The sequence below is a fragment of the Ammospiza caudacuta genome, chromosome 6 (genome assembly GCF_027887145.1).
Source record: "Ammospiza caudacuta isolate bAmmCau1 chromosome 6, bAmmCau1.pri, whole genome shotgun sequence".
NCBI lineage: Eukaryota > Metazoa > Chordata > Aves > Passeriformes > Passerellidae > Ammospiza > Ammospiza caudacuta.
In genome coordinates, this window is record NC_080598.1 from 58,833,786 (window position 1) to 58,850,771 (window position 16,986).

Genomic DNA, 16,986 nt, shown 5'->3' on the forward strand with positions numbered 1-16,986 from the left:
AAAAAGCTGTGTTTAGATTCTAGAAAAACGCCTACGCTCTCTTTACTTGTGATTACCTTTTGGCATAACCAAAAGGGCTTGTGAAGGATTCAAACACTCCACGAAGCAACAAGACAGATTTCCTTCCATCAGCATTTTACTTTTTACAATTACAGACAACTGTGAAGTTCTTATGCACAAAAAGCCAATTTATTTTTAAAATGCCTGTTCAAAATTACAGTTTTGATTAAAGTGCCTTAATCCAAAACCAGACTTCATTAAGTTTACTGGCTTTATCCAACTGCTTATATAGGTTACATGTTAGACAGGAAATTTAAAATTCCAAAGATAGTAACTTCAGACCTGACACTGACACTAGCTCACCTAAAGTGCATGCTTTACTTTGCTAAACAAACAGGGCTCAATACTCTTAAGTAAAAACAGCTGAATAAAACATTCTGTATATAAAACAACCTGTGTATATATCAGCTGAATAATGCTGAGTAGAGTAATCTGACTATACTTCAATCACACAGATCAATCCTAGCCTCTCTGCCTATGAAGATTTAATACCAGATCAATCCTACTCTTCATATACCTACAGAGGCATAATATAAGCAAGATTTTTCTGTGTTGAGTTGCAAATGCAAGACTAATTTAGGAAAATACCTTTCTCTAAAATATCTACCCCAAATGAGTACCTTATCATAAAAGCCATTTACATCCATAGTTAATTACATGTCAGCTTCTGAGACTTTGCTATGACAGTCCATCAGCTGTCATCTCCGGGAGTCATGAGACAGGAGTATTAATTAACCAAAAAATGACAACTCCTGTCCCTTGATATGAGCAACAGCAAACTGCAAGACCATTCTGCTCCAGGAATAAAAGCTGGATTTATTCACCCTCTTTAAAGAGTGTAGAATATGGAGATCTCAACTAAATGTAAAGCATGTAATAAGAATATTTATTTCAATGTCATCTGTATGCTAAAACCTTTTTTCCATTTTTCCTCTCTCTATTCAATGATCCCATATTAAGCACATGATTACTTATATGCATTATCCCACACTTGCATTGCTTAAGACCAAAAATATTTGAAGAATTATACTTTTAAATAAACATGAATAAAGTGTTCCAAGAACCCTGAAAATGGACTAAATAAAAAGCCACAATAGGTTTAACAGATAATAAAAAGGTGCACTGGGCATGTCAACCTTGAAAAAGCCCTTTTAAACCACAGTAATATTGTCAGGTGCCATTACCCTTTGTCAGTCAGCTGCATGAACTCATAAATCAGGTGCAGCAGCCAAATGAGAGCACAATGAAAAATCAGCACTAAGCAGACTTGTCCACTGAATAATGAGGGGCCTGCCAAGGTTTTGAGGTCACATTCAAAACTAAAAATTAATTGTTTCAACCATATTAATAAAAATAATTCATATCAGCAAGACTAAAATTTGCTAGTACCATTCTGTAGAGTTTTTGCTCGTGACTCCTTTCCCAGGTTGGCGTGGAATCCTCCTCCTAAAGTCGGTGTTTTCCCTGCACCTAAGGGAAAAAAAAAACAAACACCAGACATGTCAAAGAGAATAACTTAATTACAATACTAAAATAAAACTTATTTTGCCAATATAGTCGGTATCTGTATCATCTACAACATGCCAAACTACATTAAGAAGATCTAAAAGTACTTAAGACATCAAGTACCAATACTGTGCAAATTATTTCTTTCTTGAGATACCATAAGAATTACATGGCTCCATAAGCCCTCCCAATCTCAGTTCCAAAGAAACTACAAAAAATCTCCTAATGTCTATTTTAAGCAGAACATGAAAATCAGGACTGTAAACCATTTCTCAAAATAACGGAGGAAAAATTGCTTAGTTAGTATTTTTGTCTGAAGAATATTCAATGAAGAATTTACAGAATTCTAATAGGTAATTATTGGCTTTACAGAATATAAAACATGTTTAGCATTCAAAAATGATTGTGTTGGCTACTAGAGACATAACGCTTATTTTAAAGTAACTTCAGTTTGTCATTAGGTAAACACAGCAACACTCAGGCTACAAAAACTGCAAGTCTGGAACTGCTACTTTCACACCCTGAAAGGTTGGAGACTTAAAAGAAGTCTGAGCTTTAAATCAGAATAAACTAGAGGCTGGTTTGGCCATCCATGCCAATGCTAAGCAGCCTGAATGCAGAGATTGCTGGGAGTCAGTGGAGATATTCATGCAAACCAATCTTGCAGAACAGCGAATTAAACTACCAAGGACAAAAATAGTCTCCCACTAAAGCAGGAAGGGTTGTTTTTTTTAAACAATCAGGATACCTCAAGCAGGATATCTGAATCTATCAGCTTAACAGCAAGTGAAACCAAAAAGCTAAATTGCACAGGATTGAAAACAAGCAATTTGTTAGTTCAATTTGGAGTTCTACTTAATTCAAGTCTTCAGGATAGGGGAAAAAGCCATCTTGTTGTCTATGATGCCTACAGCTTTTCCTCAGGTTATTGTGGTTGTTTCCTCCTCTCAGACTGGCTCTTCAGAACAAACTAGAAAGGCTTTGGGATAGACACAGAGAGGGCAATGAAGTTGCTCTTTAAAGCAGTTCAGGGCATTTCTGGTACACAGCTGAATGAGGTATTTCCATGGCAGGTACAACTGATGAGAAACTCTGACCTAAATTGTTCACTCTTACTCGACATTTTAAGCTCTAGTCTCCTCTCAGTTGCCATCAATACTGAGAAAAACAAACAAAACAAAACCAAAACCCAGAAAAGCTAATAAGCTAATATTCCTGCAGAATTACTATCAGCCCTCAAAGCTTATTTTTCCATATAACTTTTAAATTAGGTTTCCAGTGCTATCCACAATAGAAACCAACTTCACTTTGTTAACAGATCCTTTAACAAACAACAATCAGCTCTTGTGGCAGTGCTGTCACACTGCAGCTGGACAAGGTAAATCTAGATATAACACAAATCCAATTTGCTAGCCTGGTTCTTTCCAGACAAAGAGATAAACGGTCCCCAGATAGGCTGGATTCCAACCTATACAGGGACCCTCAGCCAACCCTGTTCAAGCCTAGGGGCACAGACACCACTGGCCAGAGATCTGGGCAGAGAGAGATCCCAGCTCTGAGCCTGGGAAATTCAAATGCCCTGTAAAAAGAAGATTTGAACAATAAAACACATTGTTTGTCCAAGACACTCAGTGAGTTTGTGTTGTCCCTCACGTAACAAGCTCTCACCTAGATGCCCCACAGATTAAGTGATCTTAATCTAATAATAATCCTAATAAAAAGAGAAAAACATTTAATAGTGATCAGCTCACTGGGTACAGAGGTGACTCTCCCAACTCTGTGTTTGACTACCAGAGACAGCAATGTCTCCTTGCCATTCTTACAGGTACAGCCTTGTATTTCCACAAACACTTGAAAACAAACCAATGGAGCAAACCAGAGAGGTTACCATGCCACAAAAGAAGGCATAACATTTTTTGTGTACATTTAATGAGAATGGTTTACCTGACAGAAAATATATCAATGATGGCAGCAGTTTTACATTCTTTCTCTTCAGTAGAAAATCTAAACAGAAATTCCACCTCCCATTTTCTTTTTTTTTTTTGTTGTTGTTTTAAGGTTTGCTTTACTACAAGCTTCCTCACTAGTCTGATTTGCAGCACACTCGAGCATCAGTGCATGGGAGGAGGACACCACCCACAAGGCAGGAGCAGGAGCAGCAGGCTGGAGGCAAGGGGATCACCCAGGACTTGGGTCAAAAGCACTTTTGGTTCTGTACACAAAAGCTCCATCCACTTCCCAGTCCCCTCTATCCTTGAATATGAACTGCTTTGGACTATCATTGATAAGACAGCACTTTAAAATGCTTCCCTGTTACTACTAAAAAGCTTGCACAAAACAATCTTACAGTGGTGATAAACAATACTAATAACTAAATAATTTAACTTACTCAGGAGTTAAAATCCAAAATAATATAAACAAAATGGAATTAAGTTGAGATTTCAATTATTTGTTCTTTAAGACTCTTTTTCATTAGCCATCAAGCTATAACATCATACAGAAAGTAATTTCTTTCCAAGCTATAGAGACTGCAGCAGATACCAGCAGAGCTCTCTGAAAGACAGATTCTGCTATCAGAATTGATGTACCCATTTTTCAGCAAGTTAACTGGAAAGGCTGAACATCTCTACTTAGCATTTGTCTTTGAAAACTGACAGAGAACTAGTCTGTTGAGCACTTACACTCTCAGAACTGCAAACTAATGTTGCCATTGACTATGTAGTCTCACCATCAGCTTTAATCTTACAAGCAAAATGCAAACCAAACTCATTATCATAACTGTTCAGCTGGGTAATAAAAAGATAAACTCTTAAAAAAAGAAAACTGAAATCATCAAATTCATTTAAAGACAAAAATCCCTACAAAGCTAGCAATTTAAAAAGTACAAAGGAAAGGAACAGCAATTGCTAGGCACAACCAAATTAACATCCCAGCTTAACTGCAATTTTTACATTTCTTGACCTTTTCCATTCTTCCCCCACAACTTCAAAAGTGAATTAAGCAGGCTTTTGGTTTTTCACATTCAGCTTTCAAGACATACAAAAATATATCTGAGAAGTATTTGGTGTCTTCAAGTACTGCCTGCCAAAACTTCAACATTAACACTACCATTTCCCTAAGGCAACTCAAATGCCCTCCTTCAGGAGGTGAATTGCTCCAAGGCCCACTGCCATCTACTCATGCCACCTGCTGAGGAGGGCCAGCTGTGTCCTGGGGACATCAGGCACAGCATCTGGGATAGCTGTGTCCCAGCATCACCAGCCAGGTGAGGGTCAGGACTGTCCCACTCTGCTCTGCACTGGGGCAGCCTCACCCCCAGTCCTGGGGGCAGTTTTGGGCACCACAAGGTTAAAAAGCCATGAGAGTGTCCAAAGGAGGGCCATGAAGACAGTGAAGGCCACACGAGCAGCAGCTGAGGGCTCTTGGTCTGTTCAGCCTGGAGGAGACTGAGGGGAGAGCTCACTGCACGTACAACCTCCTCCAGGGGACAGGAGGGACACACACTGAGCTGTTCCCCCTGGTGACCTGTCCCAAGACCTGAGGGAATGGCATGAAGGGAAAGGGGACAGGGAGGTTTAGGTAGGCTTTTAGGTAAAAGGTTTTCACCCAGAGGATGGTTGGGAACTGGAACAGGCTCCCTAGGGAAGTGGGCACAGCACCAAGAGTGGCAGAATTTAAGGGGCATTTGGACAATGCTCTCAGACATTTGCTGTGATTCTTAGGGCATCCTGTGCAGGATCCTTGTGGGTCCCCTTCCAACACAGGATATTCTATGACTCTATGATTTCTTTTAGAAACTCACTCAGATTTGCAGCTTCACATAACTGAAACTTCCTTTCTAAGTTTGCTTTGGACATTTACATGAAATTTTGGACAACAGAAGGTGTGGAGAGATGTGTTAGGCAGCTCAGAAACACAGCTACTCCAGTTTTTGTGTGGTCCTCTCAGTGGGCTACACTGCCCTAACACAACAGAACTGAAGATGCAGGAGATAATGTCTGGAAATTTGATGGTACTCAGTCTAAGCTCACACAGACCATAACCCTACATCATTTGAGTGTTAAACTACTTGTCACAGCTGGGTTAACATCTGAACTCTAAAATCTTAAAGGTTTTTTCCAACTAAACAATTACATGGTTCTACAGTGACTATCCCTCCATCAGCCAAAAGCAGCCACTCCCACTGCTGCTCACAGCACAAGCACCTCAGCAGCTTCAGTTTTGCTGCACCAACTCCCTACCAAAGTCACATCACTCTGCTTCTCCATAAAACTGCTCCTCAATCTGTAAAAGCTGCAAGCAAAGCTTGAAGTCTGGGGTAATCCTGAACAGCAACAAAAAACAGGAACAGCACTTATCACTCCACACAGTGGAGGGAAAGAGCAGCCACTTGGGCATCTGCAGCTTAAAGGGCACTTTTCTGTCATGTCAGGGACATGATGAGTTTCAGATTCAGCACCTGGAGGAGAAACAGATTCAGTCCCAGTATTACAGATTTTGCTTCCTCTACATAAATGAGCAAGTGAAGACAGGGAATGAAGCTGCTTGTAACCTGAACTGAAGTGCACTTGCTGTCTGACAGGACCAATCCTACCAAAATCCTTTCCTGTAAAATTAAACCCAAAAGCCACCAGTCCTTCCTTCAGGCCATGGTAGAGGCAAACCTTCTATTTCAAATATATGTATTTACAGATCCAGCATAAAATCTGGTAAAGTCTGGTAAAGAATGCAGACTATATCACACCAATGGTTTCATAATTGGGGAAGACAAAGTAATCTAATATAAAAAAATTAATGAGCTTCCTACTGAAGTTAGACCATAAAAGTAAAAGGGAGAGTAAGTAAACCTCCCATTACAAATCATACCAATAAAAGCAAAATTTTGTGATTCAAGTTCTTAAGTTTGTAACTGAAAGAATTCTTTTCTCATTTTTCCAGGGAAGTGAACAGGTCTGCAGGCACCAGAGCCTGCTGAAACAGCACTGCCACATAAACTTACATAGACAAACTTTAAATCTATTCCATCATAGCTTACTTTCCTACCTACCAGCTGTAGAGATAAATATAGTTGCATCCACCAAAACCCAACTTAGGACTGCCCAAGTGTCTATGAAATCAGTCTGCATCCAAGTTATGTGCACTACTCTGCACTGCCACAGCTGACAGCAGCACCCTCTGTTGCTGCCATCCCAGCGTGGAAAAGACTCAAAGCCAGAAAAAGCTTCATATTAACTCTGGTGCACGATTGCCACCTGGAGGATTCGGGGAGAGAAGCAAAATTCATTTCATTCCTCTCACTAAAACATACAGCAGATGATTATTTTAGATGAAAGTTTCCCCTCTTCCTTCCCAACACAGCATGATTATGAATTAGTTTTGTAATCTGGCACAGGGTAAATCAGGTAAATACTCTTCAGGATTTCCATCAAAGGGTTTGCAAATCCAGCTTACTTATATTTCCTTTCTCTGTATTGCAACTGACATCATGATCACTCTGCATAACTTAAAATTAACCACGAATTAGTGTCATCTCTAAAAATCTGGGCCACAAATATAAGGAAACTTGTTGGTATTAATATTATTTTAACTTTTCAGTACCAAATGTTTTCATTTCAAGTTTAGCATGTGTATTATTGGCAGAGCCCAGGTCAGGACTATCTGAGGCTGCACCGTAAAAAATATTTAATGTCAGGACTTGGTCTATTAATACGCTACAGGGAAACTGATTAACAACTACAAATTAAAAACAAAACCCTTACTCCTTTCACTTTTTTAATGTTTGAAAATACACAAGAATCCTTTATTGTACATAGGAACCAAGTAGACAAAAGCACAGAATCCTACACAAATATAGAGTTCATCCCCTTTCCCAACTGTCTCACTAGCAATCACTGTGACAGTAATTGATAATCTTAAAAAGTTCTACAGGACAAAACGGTAGAGAAGATGAATGACTAATAAGCTCAGCTTAAATTTTACATAAGTTTTTTTCTCTGTGTAGTCAGTCCCTCTCTTCTTTCCAGTTTGCTGACCATAACTTTTTATGTCCACAATTCTCAAAAGACAAATATTTAGATCATGGCAAACTCTTGTCAAGTTCTGCATGCAAGGTCAATGTAGCTCACATGCCTCGATGTAAAACAAAGATTTTAAGGATAAAATAGTAGAGAAAGTACTTCAGTAAGGTTCCACAGGTATACCTAAAACACTGAGCATACCACAGCTTTACTGAAGAGCCAAAGATACATTAAATCTGTCATGGGACACTGAAGAGTGAGAGTACACATTCAAGATTTGTGGCTGTGCTAATGGGTCTCTGTAGTAACTTAATTATAATTCACTTGTAAAAAAAAAAAAAAAAAACTGTAATAGCAGAAATAAACTCTTCTTGATGTTCTAAATTTTGAACCAGGCTACTTACCAATGTTGTAGAACCTCCTACACCAAAAACTTTAACAACACTTGTTGGTGTGTTAAGAATTACCAGTTCACAACTTCCCTGTCCCTTTATGAGGAAAAGCAAGAAGATAACCTCCCACCAGCCTCAAATTAGTGCAAGCTCATGTACATTTGGAGATGCAGAGCCTTAATGCATGTTTGCTGTACCAGAGCCAGAGCCTGACTCAGTGCTGCAGAACTGATGCTGTCAGTGCCCACTGCAGAATCCTGTTTCTGTATTTGTTACTGCTCTAAAACCTCCAGGCTTAGTCACTAAGTTAAAAGATTTATTAATAATTCTTATTTAAATTTGTTCTAGGGATGTGACTGAATTTTACAGCAGGGCAGGGACAGGCAGAGCTGAGGGCATCAGGCACCTCCATGGGTCCAGGGATGGGCTGAGGCCAGGCAGGACATCAGGCTGCACAGGGGAGTCAGGGTCAGGCCCAGCAAGGGGAACAAGGTCAGACACAGCCCCAGAATGTCCAAACAGGGCCACAAGGATGGGCTGAGGCCACACAGCACGTGGGCATGGCTCTTCAGGGTCCATGGGTGGGCCGGGCAAGGCAGAGGGGAGCTGGAGACTGGCCCTGCTGTGCAGTCCCTGGGGCAGGGATGGGCTCCTGGGCCGTGGGCAGCCTTGGGGCAACCCCAGGGAGAAGCTGGTCAGGAACAGCAGGAACCAGAAGTACCTGGGTTGTGACCAAGATGCTTATCAGATCTGCTTTTCTCAACTTACTGCCAAGCTTTTTAGGGGAATTTCTGGAAGAAAAGAAGCTGAGCTTCCCCAGACAGCATGCTTGAGGATCACAAGCTCAGTACACCTTGCAGCATCGTTTCTTTGTGCTGTATTTCTCAGTTACATCTTCCAGCTTGCTGCTATGCTGCCTGCACATCAACCTTCCAAGGTGGGATTTTTCTTCTCCTTTGATTAATGTCAGAAGTCCCAGCCTTCACCTTTCTCAGCTTCTTTAAACAAAAACCTGAAGAGAGACCTGGGCTGTCAGGTTTGCTCCATGCTCAGCTTTCTCTCACTCTCTTCAGCTTCAGTTTTTCTCCTGTCAGCTTAAAAAAAAAAACTTGTGAAAACAGTTCCTCCCAACAATTACCACAGGACAGGGGACTCCCACCCAGACACAGTGAAAGAGCAACCAGAGAACTCCAGACATGGCACACAACTCTTAACTTGCCTTTCTACAAAAGCAGCAGCCATCAAACCAGTGCAAACTGGCAAAGGGCTCAGTGTAACTCCATCCTCCAGGATGCAATTATAGCATAATGGAGAGGCAGAAATGTAGCTCACTCTCAAACCCTGTATTGCTGCACTTCCTGCTGGGATGTGTTCAAATGTAGTAACTGATAGGCTGTTAAGAACTTGGGTATGAAGAAAAATAAAAAGCAAGACACATTCATTTCAATTAGCAGGATTCAAAAGCTCTCCAAATTTAAGTTGAGAAATCAGAGCAAACAATCTATTTGGCTAGCCTGAACTGGTTATCAATTATAAAGTGAATAGTTATTGTTCAAAACTAGACTCAGCTAGGAAAAGTACATGCCTCAAACACTTTCTGTGCAATCAGCAGAGTTCCTTGGAGCTAAAACAGGCATGATAACCCATCTCCACTAATTCCTGACTTATCCAGGGTCAAATTAGTCAGGTTCACAAACCAAATTTCAAGGCAGCCTTCAGAAGCTTCAAGACAGTAACATAGCTAGGGTGGAGTGTTGAGGCTGGATTCTTTCCTGACTGTGACCACTCACAACAGAATTAAGAATTACAGATCACTAGACCAGTATGGGGCATATCAAAGCTTTCAGAGGGCTCTTCTCTCAAAAGATCAACACAACAATACACAGCAGCCCCTTCTAGAAGGAATTATTCCCTTACTAGTGAAATAACTTCCCAGCTCACAACCCAGGGAGTGACAGGTACCTTGCAAGAAGAGCTGACTTGCCAGTGTTTGAGACAGACAGCATTGAAAGGAATGGTGGGATTAGCTCTGTAAAGCTCAAAGAACATGATCTTCCTGTGAAGTCTCAAAACAACACCTGTGCCCAATGAGACTGAAAGACTAGTCCAGTATCCTACCTCTGAACGAGAAAGCCCATCAATATACATGCCTGCAAGGGCAGCACAAAACACAGGAGGAAAGTTTGTTGTGATAGCTCTCATAAAATCTCCCACTGCCTAGAGATCTGTGGCTCAAGGATTTCCTGAACCAGAAATTATGTATTTTATCAATGGCCATGACACATTTTTATTCTGTCTGCCCAATCATCTTAAGCTCATGTAAACTTTTAATATCCACCACTTCAGATTCACATGGGGGTTTCTGTAAAAACCAAAACCAACCAGACAAAACCTCCTAATGCTTCTGAACCTCCTACCCCCTACCTTTGCAATCAGTTAGCTGCTTGATTTCTTAGCATTCCCCAGCTTTTGCATTATGTGACCCTGAGCAGCTGCTCATCCTTGCTGTGTTATTTTACTGCATTTACAAATCTCTACTATGGCCCCATTCAATCATCTCTTTTCCAGTCTGAAGAGGCTGAGTCTATTCAGTCAGCCTAACTGAGAAGCTCTTCAGGAAGCTCTCCTCTTAATCACTCCATCTTCCTCTCTGTATCTTTTCTAGCTCTATTAGAGGTTTTCCTGGGGAGGGGGAAAGAAAAGAGAAACCCACTAGAACTGCACACAGCACTTCAGCTGCAGGTAATGCTGTGGATATGTAACAGTGTACAGACATGGTGCATGTGCTCTTTTAGCTTCTAACGCTCCCCTCCCCAGCCAGGTTCTTGTACCATGAATGAACATTGAGCAATCTGTTTTTATAAAGCTATCCATTATGACCTAGGGGTTTCCTTCCAATGTTACCCTAGCCAGTCTGGATGCAGAAGAAGAAACCATCCCACATGTGGAAGAAAGGAACAATGCTAACTCTCACAGCAACTCTGCATCCCATCTGCTATCCTACCACCCATCCACTAAAAGCAACAGGTCCTTCTGCAGTCTTTACTACCCCAAATAATTCAGTATTGCTCACAAACCCCATTAACTCACCAGTCACCTGTTATCCAGATCATCAGTCCAGATTCTATGGAATTTCACTGGCACCTGCTTCTCTACTCTCTAGAGTATATTTCCTATCATTTGAAGAGCTACTCTGCTCTGTAAAGACTTTTCCTTATCAATGACAGCTCAGATTCTATAAAAGCTTCTGGTGAAGGATCCTGCCGACTTTCCTTTGAAAATCCACTTTCTGCTTTGTCCACTTACCAAAAAAGCTTCTGGTGAAAGAACTTGCTGACCTTCCCTTGAAAATCCAACCACCTGCTTTCCTACTTACCAACTTCCTCAGAAAGCTCCAAAGGATCTTCAAGGCAAGCCACTTTGTCAAAAAGCACTGTTACCCTATATTTACCTGTGCAGAACAGATATTTTTTGTCCTTCACTACTTCTACCTTCTTGGCTCATCCTGTGCACGTAGATGGGGCACTCAGGAACATGGCTCAGTGATGGACTTGGCAGGGCTGGGTTAACAGTTGAACTTGATAATCTTAAAAGCCTAAAAAAACCCTAAAAAAATCTTCTCCTACAAGCTAAAGGATTCTGTGATCCTACCCTCTTGTCCAACACACTTAACTATGCTGCATTTTCCCAAGACTTCATGGAGAGCAAAGCAAACCCCCTCATTCACAGCCAAGCACAAGCCCAGGCTTTCTCAGCACACCAAAATCTCAGCTGCTAAAACATCAAAAAAATGGAAAGGAACTTTCCAAAGGACTCACACATCTGCACTGGAAAACACTGGCTACACCAAACTTCTCTTTGGAAGGCATCAGTGTTGAGGCTTCCTACAACAGGCACATAATTAGATCAATGTAAATCCTGCCAGAGAAAACTTAACTATGATCTCACACCTTCCTCCAACCCTGAGAGGATAAAAGAAGGGATTTCCAATGCTTTATAGGGATTCTACATTACTTACTAGCGAGGACTTGGACATTTCATATTAATATAGAGAAGTGGAGGACTCACTCCAGTAAAGAAATTCAAGATTTTGAAATCTTAACATGTAGCTTGGCAGAATAAAAGGTTTTTCTATATGTATTTTGTAAATATATGTAAATATGTATACATATTTTCTATATGTAAAAAAGAAAAAAATCAGTGTCTCAGGGTTTTCCGCTCCCTTTTGCTTTTTTATGATGAAGGTGAAAATAAATGATTAATAAATGCATCTGTATTCAACATGTAATAACACACCAATAGAAGCTGCTGTGGATCTTGAGGAATGTTTTTAGTAGCTCTGAACTCCACAAATATCAAAAGCCCAGTTCAATTCCCAGCCCTGCAATAAAGAACCTGACATCCCTCATCCTTTGCAAACCTCCAGTAACATTCTCCAAGGCACCCAGCCCTACCAACCATGAGCCAGGGACTCAAAACCAGCACCCCAGGCACCTCTGACACTGCAAATGCTGCACACAGTAACACTCTCTGAGATCATCACACCACAGTCCAAGGAGCCTCTGACCAATTGCATTTCATTCGATTTTAGTGGAAATTTACTAATATGATCAAAAGTCACTGAAAGGTGTACTTACCAGAAAATGTTGCTTTCAGAATGTAAATGGTTTCTGACTTGAAAGAAATTTACATTCCTTTGTAAATTCGCCACCCTTTGGGGAGATGCAAAGTCCTTCTTACACAGTAAATTACTTTTCTCCCCATTCCAGAGGAATTTTAATCAGTCATAAACACATTAATAGACAAGCACGCATGATGAAGACACTGTTATTGCAGCACAAATATATCTTTTCAGATTAGCTAGCATCACTCAGTTTATGTTGAGGGAAAAAAAAAATCACAACAGAAGCATCTGTTTTGGAATGTAAAGAACTGTACCAGCATAAGTCATCCATATCCTAATTTCCTTAAAATATTTCTGGGGTGAAACAGGGCCTGCACTCACAAAATCACAGACTCAAGACTTACAATCACATCTCAAGACTTACACAGAAAAGAAAGGTATACCTTAAAGAAATTTTATTAAGTACTGTGCAATTCATCCATTAAAAAGCCTCAGTATGGTGCATTTTTTTCTTTTCCTTAGATTTATTTTTTAAGGATAAAGGCATTCCAAAATGAGCTCTAGCTTGCATGCCATCTGTCCTGCATAATTCTGGGTGGGAGGGAAAAAGCAGAACAAGCCCTTAAAAATGTAATCTCCACATCAAAACAGGAAAAAGTGAAGGATGCAAGAGCTGCTTATAAGCTGTAAAAAAAGTAATGCCAGCACCCTGAGCTGGAAGACAGGAATGGCATCAGACAACTCCTAGCCTACAGTAAACTCCCAAACTCCAATTTGCAGAGCTGCATTCTCCACCACAGAAAAAATTCCTTTCTTCCCCACAGCTATACAATCCATCAGAGCCACCTGTTTCACTGCTAAGCTCTTTCCCATGCTTTTGCTTATGTTTCTTTCTCCTTATACACACTCCCCATACAGATTTTCCATCTCTCCCCTTTCAAACACTACATCCTCCCCACATCCATTTTCCTTCTCTCCCTTTCTAAACACTGTTGTCTTCTTGATGTGGCCTTTTTTCCATGTTTTATCCTCCAGAGCATTCACACCATCACCCCAACTCAACTACTGGCAAGAGACTCTTGACCTTTCATGTCCAGCCTGTTTCTCCTCCTTGTGCCCCTACTGTTCCCTCTCTCAATTAAATACCCAACCCAACCTTTCCTGTCCTCTATCCCAAATAATTTCATCTACCTCCCCATTTCCTGTGCACCCAACCCTTCCACAGAGCCCCAAACTTTCTCACACACCTGCCCCAGTCCCTCACACATGTACTCCATCACACTCAGAGCATCTCTCTCATCCTGCACAGCTCTTTTCTCCCATTCATCCCAGCCTCCCCCACCCCATTTCTCTCTCACCCTGCACAGCATGCTCTCCTTCTCCCCATGAATTGTCTCTCCCATTCCCACTCTGTGCAGCCCCAGTTCCCACACGCACCATCCATATCCCATCTCTGCACCACATGGCTTTCCACAGTCTGTCCTCACAGCACCCTTTTCCCTATACACTGTCGTTTTTATCTCCCAGCACAGTGCCCTTATCTCCCCTGTACATGGTCCTCACTCCCCTGTAGCATCCCCATAACTCCACTCTCTGGCAGAGCATCTCCCCATCCCTTTCCCCACACTGCCCACTGTTCCCTCACTCCCATGCCCCTGAACTCACAGAATCTCACAATCAATGAGGTTGGAAAAGACCTTTAAGATCGCTGAGTGCACCCTATGACTGACCGGCACCTTGTCACCCAGACCACGGCACTGAGTGCCACAGCCAGCCTTTCCTTACACACCTCCAGGGACCGCGACTCCACTGCTGCCCTGGCCAGTCCATTCCAATGTCTAATCACCCTTTCCACGAAGAAATTCTTTCTTATGTCCACCCTAAACCTCCCCTGGTGCAGAAGACTGTCCCCTCGTCCTGTCACTTATTCCCTGGGAGTAGAGCCCGACCCCTACCTGGTTCCACCCTCCTGTCAAGGAGCTGTGGAGTGGCAATGTGCCCCTGAGCCTCCCCTTCTCCAGGCTAAACAGCCGCAGATTTGTGCTCCAGACCCTTCCCCAGCTCCGCTACCCTTCCCTGGATGGTGTCCAGCCCCTCAATGTCCTTCCCGAACCGAGGGGCTCAGAGCTGGGCAGCACTCAGAGCGCGGTCTCAGCAGTGCCCAGCACAGGGGTGCGATCACTGCCCCGGTCCTGCTGGCCACACTATCCCTGACAGAGGCCAGGATGCCGCTGCCCTTCCCACCCACCTGGGCACGCCTCGGGCTCACGTTCCCCCGCTGTCGATCAGCACCCCCAGGTCCTTTTCCGCTGGGTCGCTCATCCTTGTGCTCTATCCCTGATCCCACATTGAAACCCCTTCGCCCTGTCCCTGTCCACACCTCTTCCAGCGCCCTTTCCCTCCTGCCATGTGCCCCATCCTCGCAGCACCCTCTCTCCGTACACCGCCCGCTATTCCCCACACGCCGCTCCCTGTGCCCCCGGGCCCCCGCCCCGCCCTGCCCCGGCCCGGCCGCACTCACCGTCCAGCGACACGAACTGCCCCACGGCGGAGGAGCCGCCGCCGCTGTTCTCCACGAACTGCACCTCGGACACGATGATGTTGTCCTCCAGCACGGAGCCGCAGCCCGTGCACACCGCGTCCCCGCGCGCCGCGTCCACCTCGATCTCCGCGCACCCGCAGGCGCCGCACACCCGCCCGCCCGGCATCCTGCCCGCCGCCCCGGGACGGGCCCGGCCGCCGCTCCCGCCGCTCGGCACCGCCCGGCACAGCCCGGCCCGGGCCCGCGCAGGCCTCGCTCGCCGGCACCGGCACGGGGAGGAGCGCGGCAGCCGCCGCCACCCCGCCCGCTCTCGCGAGGCTTCGCCCGCCGCTCCCTCTCCTCCCGCCGCTCCCGCCCCTCCGCAGCGCTCCTCCCTCACGGCCCGCGGGGTGCCCGTCCCTCGGGAATCGGCTCCTGCTCGCCCCCCGCTCCTGGTTCCAGCCCTCTGCCGCGGGCAGGGATGCCTTCCGCCGGGCCAGGCTGCTCAGAGCCCCATCCAGCCTGGCCCTGAACACTCCCAGGGATGCGGCATCCGCAGCTTCTCTGGGCAACCTGTGCCAGGGCCTCAGCATCCTCTGGGCATCAATCAAATTCATTAATAAAATTCATCAATCAAATTCATATATTAAATCTAGTCAATCGTTCTGTAATGCTGAGATGAAAGTTGTTGAGGCCTAATGAATTTGTTCCATTACAGCGCTTTGAGCCCTGCCTGACAAAGGCAGCATAAAGTTGAAGTGTGGTGTTTTGGAACTCGTGTATTATTTTAGAATTAAAGAATGGTTTGGGTTGGAAGGGACCTTAGAGATCATCAAGTTCAAATCCCTCTGTCTTGGACAAGGACACTTTGCACTATCCCAGCTTGCTCAGAGCCCCATCCAGCCTGGCCTTGAACACTCCCAGGGATGGAGCAGCCACAGATGTTCTGGGCAATCTGTGCCAGGGCCTCAGCATGGCCACAGTAAAAGATTTTTTGCTTGTATTTAATCTAAACCTACTGCATCTCACTTAGAATCCATTCCCCCTTGTCCTGAAAGTACATGCCCTTTTAGTCTCTCTCCATCTTTCTTGTAGGGTCCTGTACTGTAAGGCCACAATTAGATCACCCCGAAGCCTTCTCTTTTCCAGGCTGAACAATCCCCATTCTCCCAGGCTTTCCACGTAGGAGAGGTGCTCCATCCCTCTAATTGTCTTGGTGGCCTCCTCTGTACTTGCTCCAAGGGGTCGATGTCCTCAATGATTCACAGAATCGCTGAATCAAAGAACTCAGCTTCCATCCAAGTTACTGCTCACTTTAGCACTCAGCCCACATGTAGCAAATCAGCAGCATAACACAGATGGGGAGGAAGCTGAGCAGAATAGCTGCTGTAGCTGGATGTTTGTATAGACTTCCATCTGTCGGCTTTTGAAATGCAGAGTTAATTAACAATTAATGCAGAAGCAGAAATTTTCACCTTGTAAAATTCAATACTGTCAGTATTTGTCTTCTACTGAATGATTCAGATGCAGCCAGGGATCAGAATCAGGACCTCCATGAACTCCATTTGTACCTGGTACAAAATGACTTGTTCATTTAGAGGCACACTGAGACACACACTAAAGCAATATCTTTCCATCCAGAAAGCTGAGCGTTTTATAGGCCTCCAATTATGTCATTTGCCTAAAAATCTTAAGGTTCTGAGCTTTAGAAAAGAAAAATAGCAATATCATAATGAGATTGTACCACTATGTACACAGTTGGTCTTTCTTTTTATTCTATTCACAGAGGTGTATTTTTTAAAATAAGAATGTTAGGTATCTCCAAATTCCTTCTGCTTCTGGAGGTTATTTCCTTCCTGAAGTTCC

The 16,986-nt window shown here is 43.5% G+C and overlaps 1 protein-coding gene across 1 annotated transcript in view; it reads right to left on the reverse strand.

Annotated features, from left to right (window-relative positions):
- BRF1 (BRF1 RNA polymerase III transcription initiation factor subunit) overlaps positions 1-15,330 on the reverse strand; it is a 173,018-nt gene extending 157,688 nt beyond the window's left edge. The window contains exons 1-2 of the mRNA XM_058806564.1: positions 15,121-15,330; positions 1,450-1,530 (exon numbers count right to left, since the gene is read on the reverse strand). Of these exons, the coding sequence (XP_058662547.1) occupies positions 1,450-1,530; positions 15,121-15,307 (268 nt within the window). The 5' untranslated portion in view covers positions 15,308-15,330. The remainder of the gene's footprint in view (positions 1-1,449; positions 1,531-15,120) is intronic.
- Between the last annotated feature and the right edge of the window lie 1,656 nt (positions 15,331-16,986).